At 33.5% G+C, this 16,452-nt stretch overlaps 1 protein-coding gene across 1 annotated transcript; it reads right to left on the bottom strand.

The window, feature by feature from the left end:
- Nucleotides 1–321: 321 nt before the first annotated feature.
- Nucleotides 322–1,050, bottom strand: LOC149180637 (uncharacterized). Its single transcript, XM_089413938.1, has one exon. The coding sequence runs from the start codon at nt 1,048–1,050 to the stop codon at nt 322–324; it is 729 nt and encodes a 242-aa protein (XP_089270064.1).
- Nucleotides 1,051–16,452: the final 15,402 nt, after the last annotated feature.

The following is a 16,452-nucleotide window of genomic DNA, read 5'->3' as shown; positions in this document are numbered from 1 at the left end:
CTTTGGTAGTCGACCCTTCTTCAAGGACCTGTGAGCTAGATTTTGAAACCACATGCAAAGGCCTCAAGATTAAGGGCTTGCTTCTTGGACTCTATGTCTGAAGACTCTAATGTCTTCTTCCTCATATTTATTGCATAGATTTTTTAAGTTGCTTTGCCTCAACTCCTGCCAGCCTATCGAAACATTTCCATCTGTATTTCTGACCCCCTGATTGGCTAACAGGTCAGCCAACTTGTTGGCCTTTCTGTGAACATGTTGGAAGGAAACTGTGCGCAGGTTATGTAGGTGATTCTGAATTCTCTGGAAAACCCTAATTAACTTCTAGTTCTTGGAGACTTTCTCCGGCACTGATCCATTACTAATTCTTTTCACTGAGTTAATAACTATCTCTGAATTTGCTTCCATAATCACATTGCAACAATTCACCTCACTTAGAAAATCGAGGCAGTGCTCCAAATCCATGAGTTCAGCCATATTATTGGTAGCTGTACTGAGATGACAATGGAAAATGAAGATAATACTTCCTTTGGCATCCCTGAGTACTCCCCCGTACCTAGCCAATCCCAGGTTTCCTTTAGCCGCCCCATCAATGTTGAATTTTAGATATCCAGTCGGGGGAGGATGCCAGAAATCCTGCTTCCTGTCCCTTACTATAACCTTTCTGTTAAGACCTTGATGATAATGTTCCTGCAGCCCTAATTGTTTGAGAATATCGCTTTCCAGATCCGAGGGAGGATTAATATGGTGGTTGCAAACAGTGGAGCCTACAGTCTCTTTAAGTTGTTTCAAAATCTTCTCAAACAATACATGTGGGGGATTTTTCTCCTCCTTGAATATTCTTTTATTCCACTCCTTCCATACATTCCATATAATAAAGCTTGGTGTAAGGGTCCATGCTGAGTTGAGAATTTCATGCTCTGAGAAATTTCCCCTCCAACTAATGAGGGTCTTGAAGATGCTTCCTCTGTCCTTGTCTGTTTGTTGAAAATTTTTAGCAAATGTGTCCCATAACTGGGAGGTGAAATTCCAGTAGTTAAGAAGATGGTCCATCGTTTCTTCTTGCTCTCCACAGAGAGGGCATCTAGAAGGCCCTAGAACACCTCTCTTCCTAATGTTGTCCCAAGTCAGTATTTTCCTGTGGTAAACCAACCACATGAAGAGTTTGATTTTCATCCACCCCTGGTGCCTCCAAAGTTTCTGCCAGATTTTATCCAGAACCTGGGGATTTAGGTCCAGGAGAATGCCTTTGGCTTGTTTGAGATTAAAGGTGCCTTCTTGATTCTTGCCTCATCTTAGTTGGTCTTGCCCTTGAGAAACTAAGATTTTCCTTTGTTCCACCGTTTTTTTAGCTCCTCTGCTTTAATTTTCAAGAGGATATTATTTCTGCACTCAATATTCTTCCAGGCTCTCCATTTCCCCATTGGTTGAGTGTTATCCCAGAAGTCCCTGACTTTAATTAAGCCTTGTGAATCTGTCTCCTGTTTAAGCTCGAGGAAGTTCTCTTTTAACAATATTGGTTCCTGTTTCCATTTATCTTCCCAAAAGAGGGCTTGATTCCCTTCTCTGATTTCCCAGAAACTATTATCTTGAACTAATCTTCTGTTTTCCCAGGCTTTGTTCCAGATGTGTGAGCCCTTAATGTTCCCTGACATTCTTATGAGATCGTTAGTGTGCCAAGATATGACATATTTTTCTTTCCATATAGTAGCCCATAGAATCTCTGGATTATGAACCTAGTGCCACCAAAGTTTGGCCCCTAAAGCCTTGCTGAGCATTTCTTGATTGTCCAAGCCAAGCCCTCCATGGTCTTTGGGTCTGCAAAGTTTCTCCCAAGACACTAGAGCCCATTTATTCTTATTCTCCTCCTTTCCCCAAAGGAAGTTTCTTTGTATATTTCTCAGTTGCTTAAGGACTCCTTTCAGAGCTAGGAGGGCAGATAACAAAAAGATAGGGATGGCTTGCAGGACAGCTTTGGTGAGAACCAACCTACTTGCAAGATTTAAAGATCTAAAGGTCCATTTGCTGACTTTGTCCTGCAACTTATTCATCAAGGGTTCCCAAATGCTCTTGAGCAATGGTTTATCTGTTAGAGGGATACCCAAATATTTTGAGGGAATGGAATCCCTTTGAAAACCAAGAATTCTAGAAATATTCCTTTGGATTGCCAAGTTGGTGTTAAAGAAAAATATTTTTGATTTAGAAAGGTTTACTTCCATACCTATGGCCATGGCAAAAGTGCTCAGAATATGTTTATAAGATGTTGCTTCTTTGACGGTAGGGATTCCTTGAAGCATTGTGTCATCTGCAAATTGTTGATGAGTATGAGCTTGACCATTCTCGAAAAGTAGAAGATCTTTAATCTTGCCTACAACTTTAGCTTGCTTTATGGCCCTGCCAAGTCCTTCCATCATAAGAATGAAAAGAAAAGGAGAGAGTGGGTCTCCCTGTCTGAGGCCTCTAGAAGGATTGAAAATCTCAAAGGGAGAGCCATTTACCAAAATAGAGAAGCTGGAGGAGGTGACTATGGCCATTACCTGTCTGACCCATTTATGATCAAAACCAAAAGCACTAAGAACCCTTTTCATATAGGTCCAGTTTACTTTGTCATAGGCTTTGGCTATATCTAATTACATGATCATGCCGACCTTCTTTTTGCTTTTTAGCGAGTGAACTACCTCATGAGCTTGAATGATGTTGTCTAAAATTTGTTTGCCTTCCACATATCTTGATTGTTCCCCTGAAATTAGGGTAGGAAGCAAAGGCTTAAGTCTGTTTGCCACTACTTTGGATATAATTTTTAAACCACATTGCACTGAGCGATGGGACTAAACTTATCCGGAGTTTGAGCATCCTCCTACTTAGGGATAAGGGAGATAAAGGAGATATTCAACACTTTCAATATGGTACTGTTCACTCTGGAATCCTCCACCACATTCAAGATATCTTGTTTGACAATTTTCCAGCATGCCTTGAAAAAATCCACATTAAACCCATCTGGGCCATGTACCCTGTTTTCTAATTTTGGTTTCATAATAGTTTATGCATTTCATCATTGAGGCAATATCTCCTTCGATGATAGAGACTTCATTGCTATACAACACTTTAATTTTTATGAATTCAAGATCTCTAACTGAAAAAACAATCCCAATGTTAATAAGACCATTCTTAAAAAGTAAAAAACCATATAAATTAAAAATGTGAAAAATATTGAAAAAAACGAAATTAGAAATGCAATAAGTTTTAAAATACAAGGGAAAAGAAACTAACATGTTAAGACTATGATAGAGACTCCATTGCCATATAACACTTGTTAATTTTTATGAATTCAAAATCCTTAACAAAAAAAATTCCAATATTAATACAACCATTTTTAGAAACTAAAGGGAGCATATAAATTAAAAATGGGAAAAAACATTGAAGGAAAGGAAAGTAAGAATGTAATAAGTCTTAAAATACACGGAAAAAGAAATTAAAAGGTTAAGACTAAAGATGGAACAAACTAGCATTTAAAAATAAATAAGCTTTTTTTTAAGATATCTATATATATAATTTCTTAAATTATTAATAATTTTTTTTATTTATAAATAAAATATAAATATTTATGGATTTTGAATAGATAATAATGAGGTGTCATTAGTTTAATTAACCGCCATATTAAGGTAACATGACTATAATATAATCTCATCAAATTTAAAATAAATAAAATAAAAATTGATTTATAAACCTATTTTAAACTAATAGCAAAATTAAAAATAATTTATATTCTAAAATTTATATATATATATATCACAGCATTAGACTCTTCTTCTCAAATAGCTCATCATCAAAGAGAAATACTCCTTAGCACTCTTCTTTCAAGATCAAAAGAAAAGAGCTTAGTAAGGACAACGCATTTCTTCTAACTTCTTTTATTATTATTATGGAAATTTGATCTATATATAAACGTTTTTTAAGACTGTTTTAGAATTTAATTTTACAATTATTCAAAATTGAAATTTTAAATGGTATAATAGGTACAATGTGAGTATCACAAAATCTTAAAAACTAAATTCAATTTTATATTTAAAAACACAATATATATATATATACCAACCAAAATCGCCAAACTTCAAAATTGACAACGCTCCTGGTGTGAAAGGTAGACTTAGCGTGCCCATTCCAAGATTTCAAACAGGGTTAGAACACGATTACATTTTTCAATTCTGTTGAATATACAACACCAGTGGCCACTTTTTCCAGGATGGTAGGTCAATGCCGTTGACTTGTACGCCTCGGGATCCATGGAAGATAAGTAGTAGTTGGAGTGAAAAAAGTACGAATGGGAGATACCTGGTTTATAAACAGATTAAATTTGACCAAGAAGAACAGTGATGACAACATAATGCAGAGTAGTAAGAAAGTTGGGAGTCCACTTTAAATGATGTAATTGTGAGTATTCTTTGGTCATAAAAAGCTAACCTGTACCATCATCTTACATTAATAAAAACATAAAGGAAATCATGGTCAAATATAAAATCTAATTCATCACTAAAAAGCAACGCTGCATACAGAGAGGTAAGATTACTTGTTGTTTCAGTAATAACACCCTCACCCTTATCCTTATCCACCCATCAACATAGGTGATTCAACTACACTAATGCCATGATAATCATTTTTGTATCCATCTACCAGTTCACTTTCCATCCTATGATTAATACTTTGGCCTCAACCCACGTGTTATCATAGTCTTGATAAGCCCTATTGTTTCTCTTTAGACGTTCCATGTTTTGATCGATCATATAACATGACTTCCTGCATATAGGTTCAGGATTTTAAGTCTTGTTTGTTGAAATAGGAATATTCACATATTTGAGTTTTATTATGGATATTTAGGAGCTTTCATTCAGGTGTATTGCTAAGACATGTAAGAATTATAATAAGAGTGGAAGAAATTTTCCTCCATTAATTTTTTTATAACTTTTACATATCTTGAAAATGGATCTGGATGTCCTTCCCTGTTTATCAGTAATTAACATTGTTTATTAATCTTAATTGCTGAACGAAACATGGTCTTTCCTTTGCGAATTCATATTATATTGATGACTTCCCGATTTATCACGGCGTCAGCGTGCTCTTTCCTTCACTAGAATCTACATCATAGTTAACATTCACAGTATTTAGGTATTATTTATGGTAATTAATTGATATTACATTAATTATATATTGTATATTAATTTTAATTGGTTTGATGGCTATCTGTATTTGTTCAGCCATTTGAATTATATGGTAAAGCTTTAAGATTGGAAAATTATTCATTGTTATATAACAAATTAATGGATCGCGTTTATCAAAAACCTTAATCTTTCACATTACATTATGAATTTAGCATTTTTATTTTTTTAGTAGTTTTTTAATAAAGTTTACTAGTATCATTTTCATCTACTTTTTTATGTACCTCTATTAATGCCTTTAATGCATTAACATTTTTGAGCATTGTTTCTTCTTTAAATCTTCTAATGCATTAACATTGGTGGACATGCTTGTACACCTTCATAACTTCCATAAGAATTGTTGAAGGGAGGGATCCTATACCATTGTATGGCACACTGTTGTATCTTGGTGGAAAGAAGGCAATGTACCTAGAGCATTGTCTGAGTTACACATTGGTAAACTAACACTCTAGACTAAACCCACTTAATCATTACTCATCTATGAAGCATAAATGTACCATGGTTTCAACAACCATCTAGCTGAGGATTATGTGCACACGCTTCTGTGCATGTTGTACTCTAAAATCTAGGCTTTCATTTAAACTTTAGATTGTAATTGGCCTTAACCTCAGTTTTGCTCAATTTTTGAAAAACAGATTTGAAGGGAAAGTACGAGGCTTAAGACAAATATGGGAAAGATAATGTCCCTTAATAATAAATAATAAATAATAATAAAAATAAATAATAAAAATAATAAATAATAAATAATATAATATAATATTAAAATACAAGAAAATAAATAATAAACAATAAATAAAAAATAGTAATAGTAAATAAATAATAAATAATAATAAAATAATAAATAACAATACTAAAGCTCTAAGTAAATATAAATAGAAATAAAACAAGAAAGCAGTAACAATAAGTAAAGCTATCAAAAAGTAAAAACAAAAGAATAAAACAAGAAAGCAATAAATTTGCATGTTGACACATGGAGTGTGTGCATGTGGTTCTCCTTCCAAGGTTTGCTCTATTTAATAGATGGTGAGGAATATGAGAGGCATTCCATCATTCCATGATTCCATCATCCATTCTCTTGGTAGAATAATGTTGTGAGACAAAGGATACCCTGGCAGTAGTACGTTGATTGAGGGCTCGGGGGTGGTCGATTGTAGTAAGATTTTGTGCAATTGAGCCTAAGGTTGGGTGGAGAGTCGTCACCAAGACTTTGTTGCAGTTAGCAGAATTCAACTAGCGTTCAACCCTGAAATCACAAGTGAGAAACATCATCGCCACAGGTAAGTTATCGCTACTCATAGTTTTGAAATTTGATGTTAATTAGTTGATAAAATGCGTGTTGATTATAAATCAAATGATTAATCTAATTAATTACATGCTTTTATTTTGGGGTTGTTACATATGGTATCAGAGCAAGTTGAAACTCTAGGTACCTTTGGGAATTAACATTTAGATGTGTATTATTACTACAAGATTTAGTGGTTAACTTGAAGGATTTGTTATTATTGTTCTAGACTGCTTTGAAAGCATATTTTTTTTAAATATTGTATTTAATGTCATCATTCTATTTTATATCTACTCTAAATGCCTATTCTTTAATCTTTAAAAAAAAAAAAAAATTGTGCCTACTCTCTAAGATATAACGTACCTTTGGATAATTGAAAGTTGGCTGCGGATTCTAATTTCATTTTTCACAGATTTTTTGATGTAAAATTGACTAGTAGAAATACCTGGCTAAGAATCAGTATGCTACTGTGAATGTTGATTTTACTGTAGAGGGTGTCCATCTCCAAGCCTTATGGTTTTCCTAGCTTTTGGACCTGATATTTCGTACAGGTTCCATAAGATTTGCTTGTGCCTTACGTTTCGTTTTTTTGAAGGCATACAATTTCTAACTGAACACTTGACAAGGATGTTGTGGAGTGTTTATACACGTGATTTTTGGTATAATTGCATGCAAGAGCCAATGGTTCTTTACTTTAAAAATAAAAATAAAACAATTGGTCTTTAGTTACTATAAATTTAATAACTGACTTTAAAGTTGAATTCCTGGAGCTGGATATGCCTCTTTCTCTAGAACAACAGTCAGTCTCAGATTCTAAGCAGCTACATGCACAATATCAGTATCACTATTTTTACCTTCCTGTTGGACGGGCACATGAAGTTTACGCTGGAGGTCGTGAATGAAGGGAACCACAACATGATCTCTTTAACTAAGCAAAAGGACCTCTTGGGCAGTGATGATTGCCTTGATGTGCTCTAATTTGTTCACAATGGCTTGCTCCCGGCCAAGTATGGTGAAAGGATAAGACAACAGAGGGTCCAGAATGAGAAGGTCCTCGGCCGGGAGGCCTGTGCGCCGCATAATCGCATATTTGCCATCCTCCATGACCTGCACACACCCATCCCTTTCTTTCTCAGCCCAATGCCAAACCAAACTTCCATGATGCCTGAATTGTGGTAATGTGTTAACTGATATTAATGGATTTGATTCATTCATTTTCCTTCACGTTGTTTCTAGATTGGATTGTTCCACCAACAATTCTATTCAAACAGAACAAAATTTTGAGATTAGAAATTTCTAGATTGTCATGGTAGTCACAACCGTAACTGTATTTCCATGCGATGACAGTATATGAAGGGATAATCCAGAAATAAAAGACACAAGAAATTTTACTGTTGTATTCGGACGCAGTTTATTTAATGCAGGCTTCAGATTTGATCTTCAAGAGGATTAGAGAGCGTTGTCATGGTATGATTTTGGACATTTATTTTTTGAGATCTCGAAATCTGCTGGGGTAAATTGATGGAAAGTTGTGTATAGAAGGTCTCAAAGGACAGGGTTTCAAATTGATTTTGAATCCCCACTCTTAAAGAAGTTCTTGTTAGAAGTGAAAAGGTAATTGATGAATGTAAAACCTGGTAACCATTAAAGCTTTGGTGTTGCCTTCGCAAGTGTGCTTACAGGCAGGCCATATAATTAATAAAATGATTTTATTTTTTTGTTTTGGGGAGGGATAACCTTCCCAGTCATCCGATCCAATTATGGGTCGGGTGGCGGTGTTTCTTCTTGTTTATGGTGTGTATCTGTTGGAATATTTCTTTGGTTATTTGATTTCTTAAAGCCCTTAGATTAATCATTTAATGACCATAAGAATCTCAAGATACATAAATTTGTTAACGATTTATTTTGTTAAAGGAAGTCCATTTAATTTTTATAACATCTTTCTTCTAACATAAGTTATGATTGTTTAAACAGATACTCAAAATATTTCACTCTACAGCACATAATTTCAATTTATCCTAGCACATAAGGTCATGAATCTGTAGACTTAATATTGGTGTGACATATAATTTCAAAAGTCATGGTGAATAAATCTTCTTTCAGAATTCAAGTACCTTCTTAAAACAATAATGCCAGGTCAATATTCTTAAGCTTTACTCATTTGAATTCTGATTTTATGTTGAGATAATTCTCTAAGTTTTATTCAAACATCATTATTACCTTCCAACTCATGTTTTCCATCATTTAATACTACAAAATCAGTGAGTATTGATGATCAATCAAACAATTTCAAATTTGGTAATGGTCTGATTGCATGCTATGCAGTAGGGGAAAAATATACAAAACATTAGATTGAAATGAATCAAGAATCTTCAAAACTTTGTTGAATAAATTTGGCATGGTTAATACATATCTGGTTAAATATTCACTGCATAATTATCACAACAATAATCTATGTATCTTGGCTCTTATTTTATGCTTCTTCAGTGATGAATCTTAATATTGAGTGATTGATAATATTATTACAGTGTTTGGTTGCATTATTCTAGTGGTGTTTTTATTTCTCGTACAAGGTCTCTATATCAACCTTCTTTTCTTTTTTTACAGTTCATCAACTTTCTTTCTCATCACATTTTGATAACTGATCTGGCTTTGGTAGACTGATATACTTGTTAAACTAGCTACAACCAGCTTATTTCTTTAGAATCATTACAAAAGTCTGATATTAAATTATGGAAGTGAGACCTGAAATTCCAGGGGTATCACCATTTGTTTTGGAGGATCAAATGTAAGTGTTTGGCTATCATTGCATGCATATGCGGGTGACTTGATTTCACTGTTAGAAATCTGATTTTTTTCAGGGGTCGGATATAGGTCTCACCTTAACATTACAGTGATATATTACCTTTTCATTTGGCACTAAGCTTGAATCTAGATCATTAGTACACCTTATCTTGCATTCAATGATCATTTTAGAAGTGATTTGGTGGATTGATTGGATCATCTAGTGACTCACATCACATTGCAGTTTTGCTTTAATTAGCTATTGAATTTTGGTATCTAAGGACTGATATATTCTTGGCAATAAGCTACAACAAACTAACATTGGTATAACTTAAAGCTTGGTGCATTCATTAGTTCCTCATTGGTTTTATCATGCATCATTATAGACAACAGATTAATATTTGCATTAGTATTGGAATGAGCCTCATTTCTTATTTCTTCTCTGGTCTGGATACCGTCCCTTTCCTCTGTGGTTCTCTGCTCTCATTAGAATCTCATTGCATAGTAAAACCACTGATAGAAATCTCATTTTCTTGAGTTTTTTGTGCTTGCATCCTCTTACCATTTTCTAAACACTATTTCATAAATTGAAAAGTGCTATAATCAACTACAACAGTTAAAGGTGTGACAGTGCTTCACTAATCTAAAAGTTTATTAATCCAAGGTGTTGCTCACATAGCTCTCTCCATTACAACCATATAACAAAGTGAAATTCTAAATGAGTCACATGATTAAAGGTATATAGTTTTGTTATGACTCATTGATTCATTGGAAAAGTTTTTTTTGTGATCTTGTAATCTTGTAATCTTGGATGGTGATAATCTACCCATAATTGATGATGTATAATTCTCTGAAAGATCGGTATATTTTCTGTCTATCAGCTTATTTTCACATGAATTTTGCCTTGAGAATCCTGTGATACCATGCTATGATGTTAAACATATCTTGAATGATGGTCATTTCTGAACATTGTAAACAACTGAACTTCACATCCTAAACATTCATTTCTTGTGATTGAACAATACACCAACTGACATGATTCGATCCACATTGGATGGCATTTTCCTTAAAATTTTTGAGAACTATTGATATGGTATACTGGCATGTTTTTTTGGAGGAACAAATCTTTAATGTTGGTGTAATTACTCACCACCGGTTCATTTTACAACACAGTTTACATAGCGCTTGAAGTATTTGGATAATTGATGTTGAAATTTGTCACCAATTGAAGTGCTCTAAAATAGTGAAATCTGTTCCAATTCACAATGATATAAACTCTGACATCTTATTACCTTTAGATGATCATTGTTCACTTGCATCTATTTATTATTTTATAGTTCAATTTGATCTAAAAAAACAGAGATAATATTCCTTGAATGCTGATCATATTATTCACTAATTATTTGGGTTAGATTGTTGTTCTCATTGTCCTTTAGTGATAACAGTTGCTTGGCATTTCTCTGGTCTATTATTGCAAGAACACAACTCTCTGAATATGATCTTCTAACGATGACAACAAATCCTTGATGATTAAGATGGGGTGAACTAATTAGGAGTGCTTACTTAGCTAAGACAGATACTTTTTTTTTATTTTTTATGGAGCATCTAAATCATGTTTTATTGTTTAAACTTTATGATACATCTAAATCGTACACTATGATTTTAGTTTAGTTTAATTAACTATTACGATGTTGAGTATAATGTTACATGAGGTTTCATGATTCAAGGTTAATTGCATATATTGGATAAAGTTGTCTAAGGAGAAATGGAAAGGAAAAACTTGCAAATTTTCTAATGATGATAACTAATGATAGATCATGTGATTATGGCCAACTTGGTGCTAGATAGATACTTATGGTGGTAAGAAATCAGTGAGAAGAGGCAACCTATTTTGGAACATAATGGAAGAGTTTGGTATAATCATAACTTGGTACTTTAAGGTATCACTATAAGGTCTATCTAAGGATGATGCACATAAAGAAGAAAATATTGGCAATCAACTAATAAAGTTGAATAATCATGGTAATAATGAAGGTCATTTTTAAGGAACCTCGAAGGTATGATAAATAGAATGATTGGAGAAGACAAGTTGTGTGCAACATCTATAATAGTTTTCCCTCTAATGGGAGAGCCACATTGTAAAGTTTTCCATAAGTATATGAATTATGGATAACAAGATGTATGATCAGGCAATTTTATTATGTTGATGTCTTAAAACAGGAAATGATAAACGGATTACATTTGGTAGCCATCTTAATGAATTTATTTATCGGGTATTACCCAAGTTGGGGAATAGTAACAACATTTCCAAAGTATATCAATGCTATGCTTTTAAGAGAGGAGGAAAAGAAACCACAATGACTAGAGGTGAGAAATTAAAGTCAAATGAAGTGAAGAAGTTTCCATTTTTTAAGCTAGTAGACATGGAATATTAGGAAATTAAGACTAGGAGAAAAATAAAAATATATCTATGAATATCTAGTAGGAGGAAATGAAGGGATGTTCTATCAAGAAGAAAGTTCTTTTAAGGGTATTGATGAGCAGAGCGAGAAACATGATTGGTAATGGTCATAATGATGATCTACATATTTTAAAAATGTGAAGATATGAAGTTGAGAATTTTCATAATGACTAGTGATGATAAACGAGGAAGATGTTTAAAATAATAGTGAAGTATAGGAAGGAATGTTGCTAGAAATTTTATAAGGATACCTTGAGAAGGATTGTGTACATATTGACAAAAGAAGTGAGAGTCAATTAATAGAGGTTGTACTTGACTGATTTGCACTCATTGTTTCATGAGTAGGACTTCCCATAACGTTAAAAGAGGTTGTTTCCACATAACACCTCACATTTAAATTTTTCATGGACAATGATGGTAGTAGTGTTTTCAACTGTTTCAAAATCTAAAATAATGATAATATTTAACGAGAAAGAGTCTCTTGTCCAACTTGAAGAAGGGTGAATTTATGATAAAGTAATCAAGTAGTATTGAGATAGGAACTTGACGAGATAAGAAAATATTTTTGGATGAAAATGATAATTGATGTATGTATAAGTCAACATGGATCAACAAACCCTCATGCAAGTAAATTAAGCATGATAGAAAATTAAATCATGATGACCTAGTGTTTACATATAGCGATATTGGAATCAGTAGGCCAAAGGGTAAATGGATGTAAAACCAAGGGATTTTAAGTTTGAGATAAATGATTTAAATAATGATTGTATAACTAGTAATTTCACTAGAATTTCCTTGGGGAAGGAAGAATATATGGCGAGAAATTAAGACTCAAGATGATGAGGCTCATGTGAAATTTAACAATGTACTTAGATGATTATACCGATGGTGTAAATGATCAACTTCCTAGTTGAAAGAAGTAGAAATGATTATTGAAAAGTAATGGACAACTTGATGAAAACATGACACGAATAAGATAGGTAAGATAACCTAGATCCTAGGGATACGTTGAATAATCTTATTTCATAGTTGGTATTCAATGTTTGTAGAGTATTATTCTATATTTGATAAGTATTGAGATGTTCTATTGACGATGTTTCATGATATGATGGTATGAGGGTGATAATGCCCATGTGGTTCAAAGTTATATAGTTGTTAAAATAGTGATGATGTATACTTATGATGATTATGATATGCATAGGCATTATGATGTTATGTCAAGCTAGATTGAAATATTCATTTACTACGTGATGATAGGTATTTAATGTTGAATACTCATGATGGATATGATATGAATAATGTGGCATAGGAATAATGATGCTATAATATGAGGTTTAATGACATGTGGTTCATTTATTATGTGAAGTCATGATATGTCTTTGATGAAAATATGTTGATGTTATAACTTATGATGGTATTTCATGAGGCGAAGCATGTGATAGTTGTGTACAAATTTATGACATGCATGAGCATGCAATTTGTTATTATTCATAATGTTGCGATTAACAATGATGAATGTTCTCGTGATGACATGCAATACTTGGCATGAAGATTATTTTCTATGATACTATGATGATATAGCTAATGCATTGGTTTCATGTTGAGGTGTGATGATTGACAGGACTCCACAAATGGGCCGTGAGGGTCGGTTTATTTGATGATCTCGTGCTAGCCCATACGCACAAGGGAGAATAAGTAACACCATATGGGCTGGGGACAAACTCAATCAACACTACATATGCCAGTGGTTCCTTTGTCTTGTATAGCACTTGAAGGGCTATGGGACCATCTTGAGGAGGCCAAGTGCCTAATGTTCTAGGCTAGGTGCCTATTATTGGATTGGGATGCCGAAGTTTGGTGGGGGTGTAAGGACTTCGATGCCTGGGGCTGTGCACCTTAGTAGTTGTGGAGGGAGTGGGCCAGCCTTGCGATATGCCCAGAGTCATTGAGTATCGTACCGGATGCTTGCCTTGGGGCAGATGAGTTATGAGTCGGGCGCGAGCCTTGGGGCCAACCTTGGACTAGGATACAGACCAGGGAGGCTTATGCCTGGTTTCAAAAGTGGGAAAAAGGACAGAGATTCCTTGGGATTTCCCGGGTGTTGTGAAACTTTCGATGCATGCTGGTTATACTAGTTTAGCAGAGGGTGTCAGCAACATGAAGTAATAAATAACAAAATAATAAATAATAAATAATTCAACTTAACTTCAGGACGAATTTCCTTAAAGTGGGGGAGTATGTAATGTCCCTTAATAATAAATAATAATAAAAATAATAAATAATAAATAAATAATATAATATTAAAATACAAGAAAATAAATAATAAACAATAAATAAAAAATAGTAATAGTAAATAAATAATAAATAATAATAAAATAATAAATAACAATACTAAAGCTCTAAATAAATATAAATAGAAAACAAGAAAGCAGTAAAAATCTGTCCTTTTACAAAATGTGACTTGTTACTTATAGTATTTTTCAGTTACAATACCATGGGTCAATTCCATGGGTGAATGAATACCATGGGTGGATTTTATAATACCATGGGCGGATGCCATTTACAATACCATGGGTAAATTCCATGGGTCAATAAATAATATGGGTGGATGAGTACCATGGGTTGATGCCATTTTCCATTCTGATCAGTATCACTTGGTAGGACTTGACCCTTATTGGGTGTTATATTATCTATCCACTTTTGTCAACCCAACAAGCCATTACTACCACAAGTGTCTTTTATAATTTATGAAACACTTACATGTGAACTTCTAGCAAATTGGGAGCATTTGTAGTAGAGTAAAACCCTCCTAAATGTATGTTTGATATGTAAAAAATGAATTGAATAAAATTTGTATGTCAAAGGCTAGGCTACAGGCCACTGCTATAAGATGTTTTTGTATAGTCAATATCACATTTTACGCAATCTGTCTCCAAATTGAAAGGAGATGAAAATCACTACAAAAGTAGAACCTTACAGTTAGGTAATTTTCTGGAAGTGCCTCAGTTTGTAGTAAAAAAAATAGTGTCTTTTCACGTGACAATATATTTTTTGCATAAAAAAACTTGCCTACTTGTCACTACTGCATCAATTTCCTTAGTTATTTTTAATATCAGTCTCATTGACTCAAAATTCCTATTTTTCTTTTGGTAACTAGGCCTTCAGATAGTGAGTATTTTTCCTTTCACTGCAAGAAACAAATGGAGTGACTTTTATAGAATCGAAGTCATTAAAAACTATGCATAGTTCATGTTAGTAGCAGTTGCTAATTGTCAGCCAATTTGGAGATGAAATTAAAAGGATTTGAGATGAGCTCTTATATTTTCTCTATTTGCATTTGATTGTGAGAGAATCACCTTGTAGATGAAGGTATGCCAAAGCAATTGAACATCAACTCCAAATATTAGATGACTATAATGTAATACTATCTAACAGTAATCAAAAATCATAGTTCACTAATGATAGCTATGAAGGGGGATACATATAGAAAAGATATGCATTTCTCTTAAATTTCAGGTGTAATAATATGGTGGTCTCCATTTTTTTATTTTGGTGAAATGAAGTGTGCCAAACATCAAGTTGTCATTTGTGTTACAATTATTGATAAGTACCAAATTTCAAATGAGAGTGGCCATTAGTTGACTTTCACACCTCTGCTAGACTACCGAGTCATTATCTTACTTTCATATCTATGATGGATTATTGAGCCTTCAGTTACTGCTTATAGTCAAAGCATTCACACTTTCCTTAAGGATCTTTTGAATCTCACAAAAATAACATATATGTGTCATGTACTTCCTTGTTCCTAGACATTTCACTTCATGAATAACTTAATTATCAATTGTTTTCTAATAATAATCATTTAGTGCACAATATAGGCACAATGAGCACAAAGTTGAGTTCAATAACAGAATTGGCATTCATCTGAACTTGTAAAATAGCTGACATTGGGAAAACACAATTAAGGGAAACTTTTGAAACTTCAAAAATAGAATTAATTTCAACTTTTGATGTGCACTTTTTTAGTGTAATGTTGTTTTTATATGTTAATAAGTGTTTTCCTAGTGTAATGTGAAAATGTAAATTGGCCTACAGTGCTAGTAGCAATGTGGTGTAATTCAAAAGGCATTTCTGCTATTAGTCTATTTTTTTAAATGATCCATGTTGTTTATACTATTTGTTGGTTGATAGTACTAGAATCTGAAATGATAGACAATACACACATAATATAGTAGATGTATGCAGTTTGGATGATGGTGGCCTACACACACCCATTGTTCAACTAATAGTGGTCTCATCATGATCTACAAGGTCTTTTTCTACACATTTTTACAGTCTGCAGGGTCAATTTGACATCCTTCTTATAGTATGAAAAACCTAGACATTGTAAAGGATGGAATCAAAGAGGTGCATGATGCCTCTACGTTTCTATTTTATTTTAGGGTTTCAATCTGTCAAATGTGCCTTAAAATAATATGATATTCTACAACTTATTTCCATACAATTTTTGTTCAGAACAATGCCCAAACCCCATACATGTTGTAGGTATCGCCCATTCATTTTTCTTTCATAGGAAAAATATGTAGCTTGAAAGGATTCCCCACTAATAGTTGGTCTAATGGGAGCTCCAAGGGCCTTTCAGAGTCTCATCCCCTCCTAAAAACTCCCTTGACGATGAACATTGATGCATGGATTATTCTCTATGTAGTAGCAAG

The sequence above is a fragment of the Pinus tabuliformis genome, chromosome 3_2 (genome assembly GCF_031772625.1).
Source record: "Pinus tabuliformis cultivar Carrire ecotype Pingquan chromosome 3_2, CPIR1, whole genome shotgun sequence".
Taxonomy (NCBI): domain Eukaryota; kingdom Viridiplantae; phylum Streptophyta; class Pinopsida; order Pinales; family Pinaceae; genus Pinus; species Pinus tabuliformis.
This window is presented reverse-complemented; position numbering and strand designations above follow the sequence as displayed.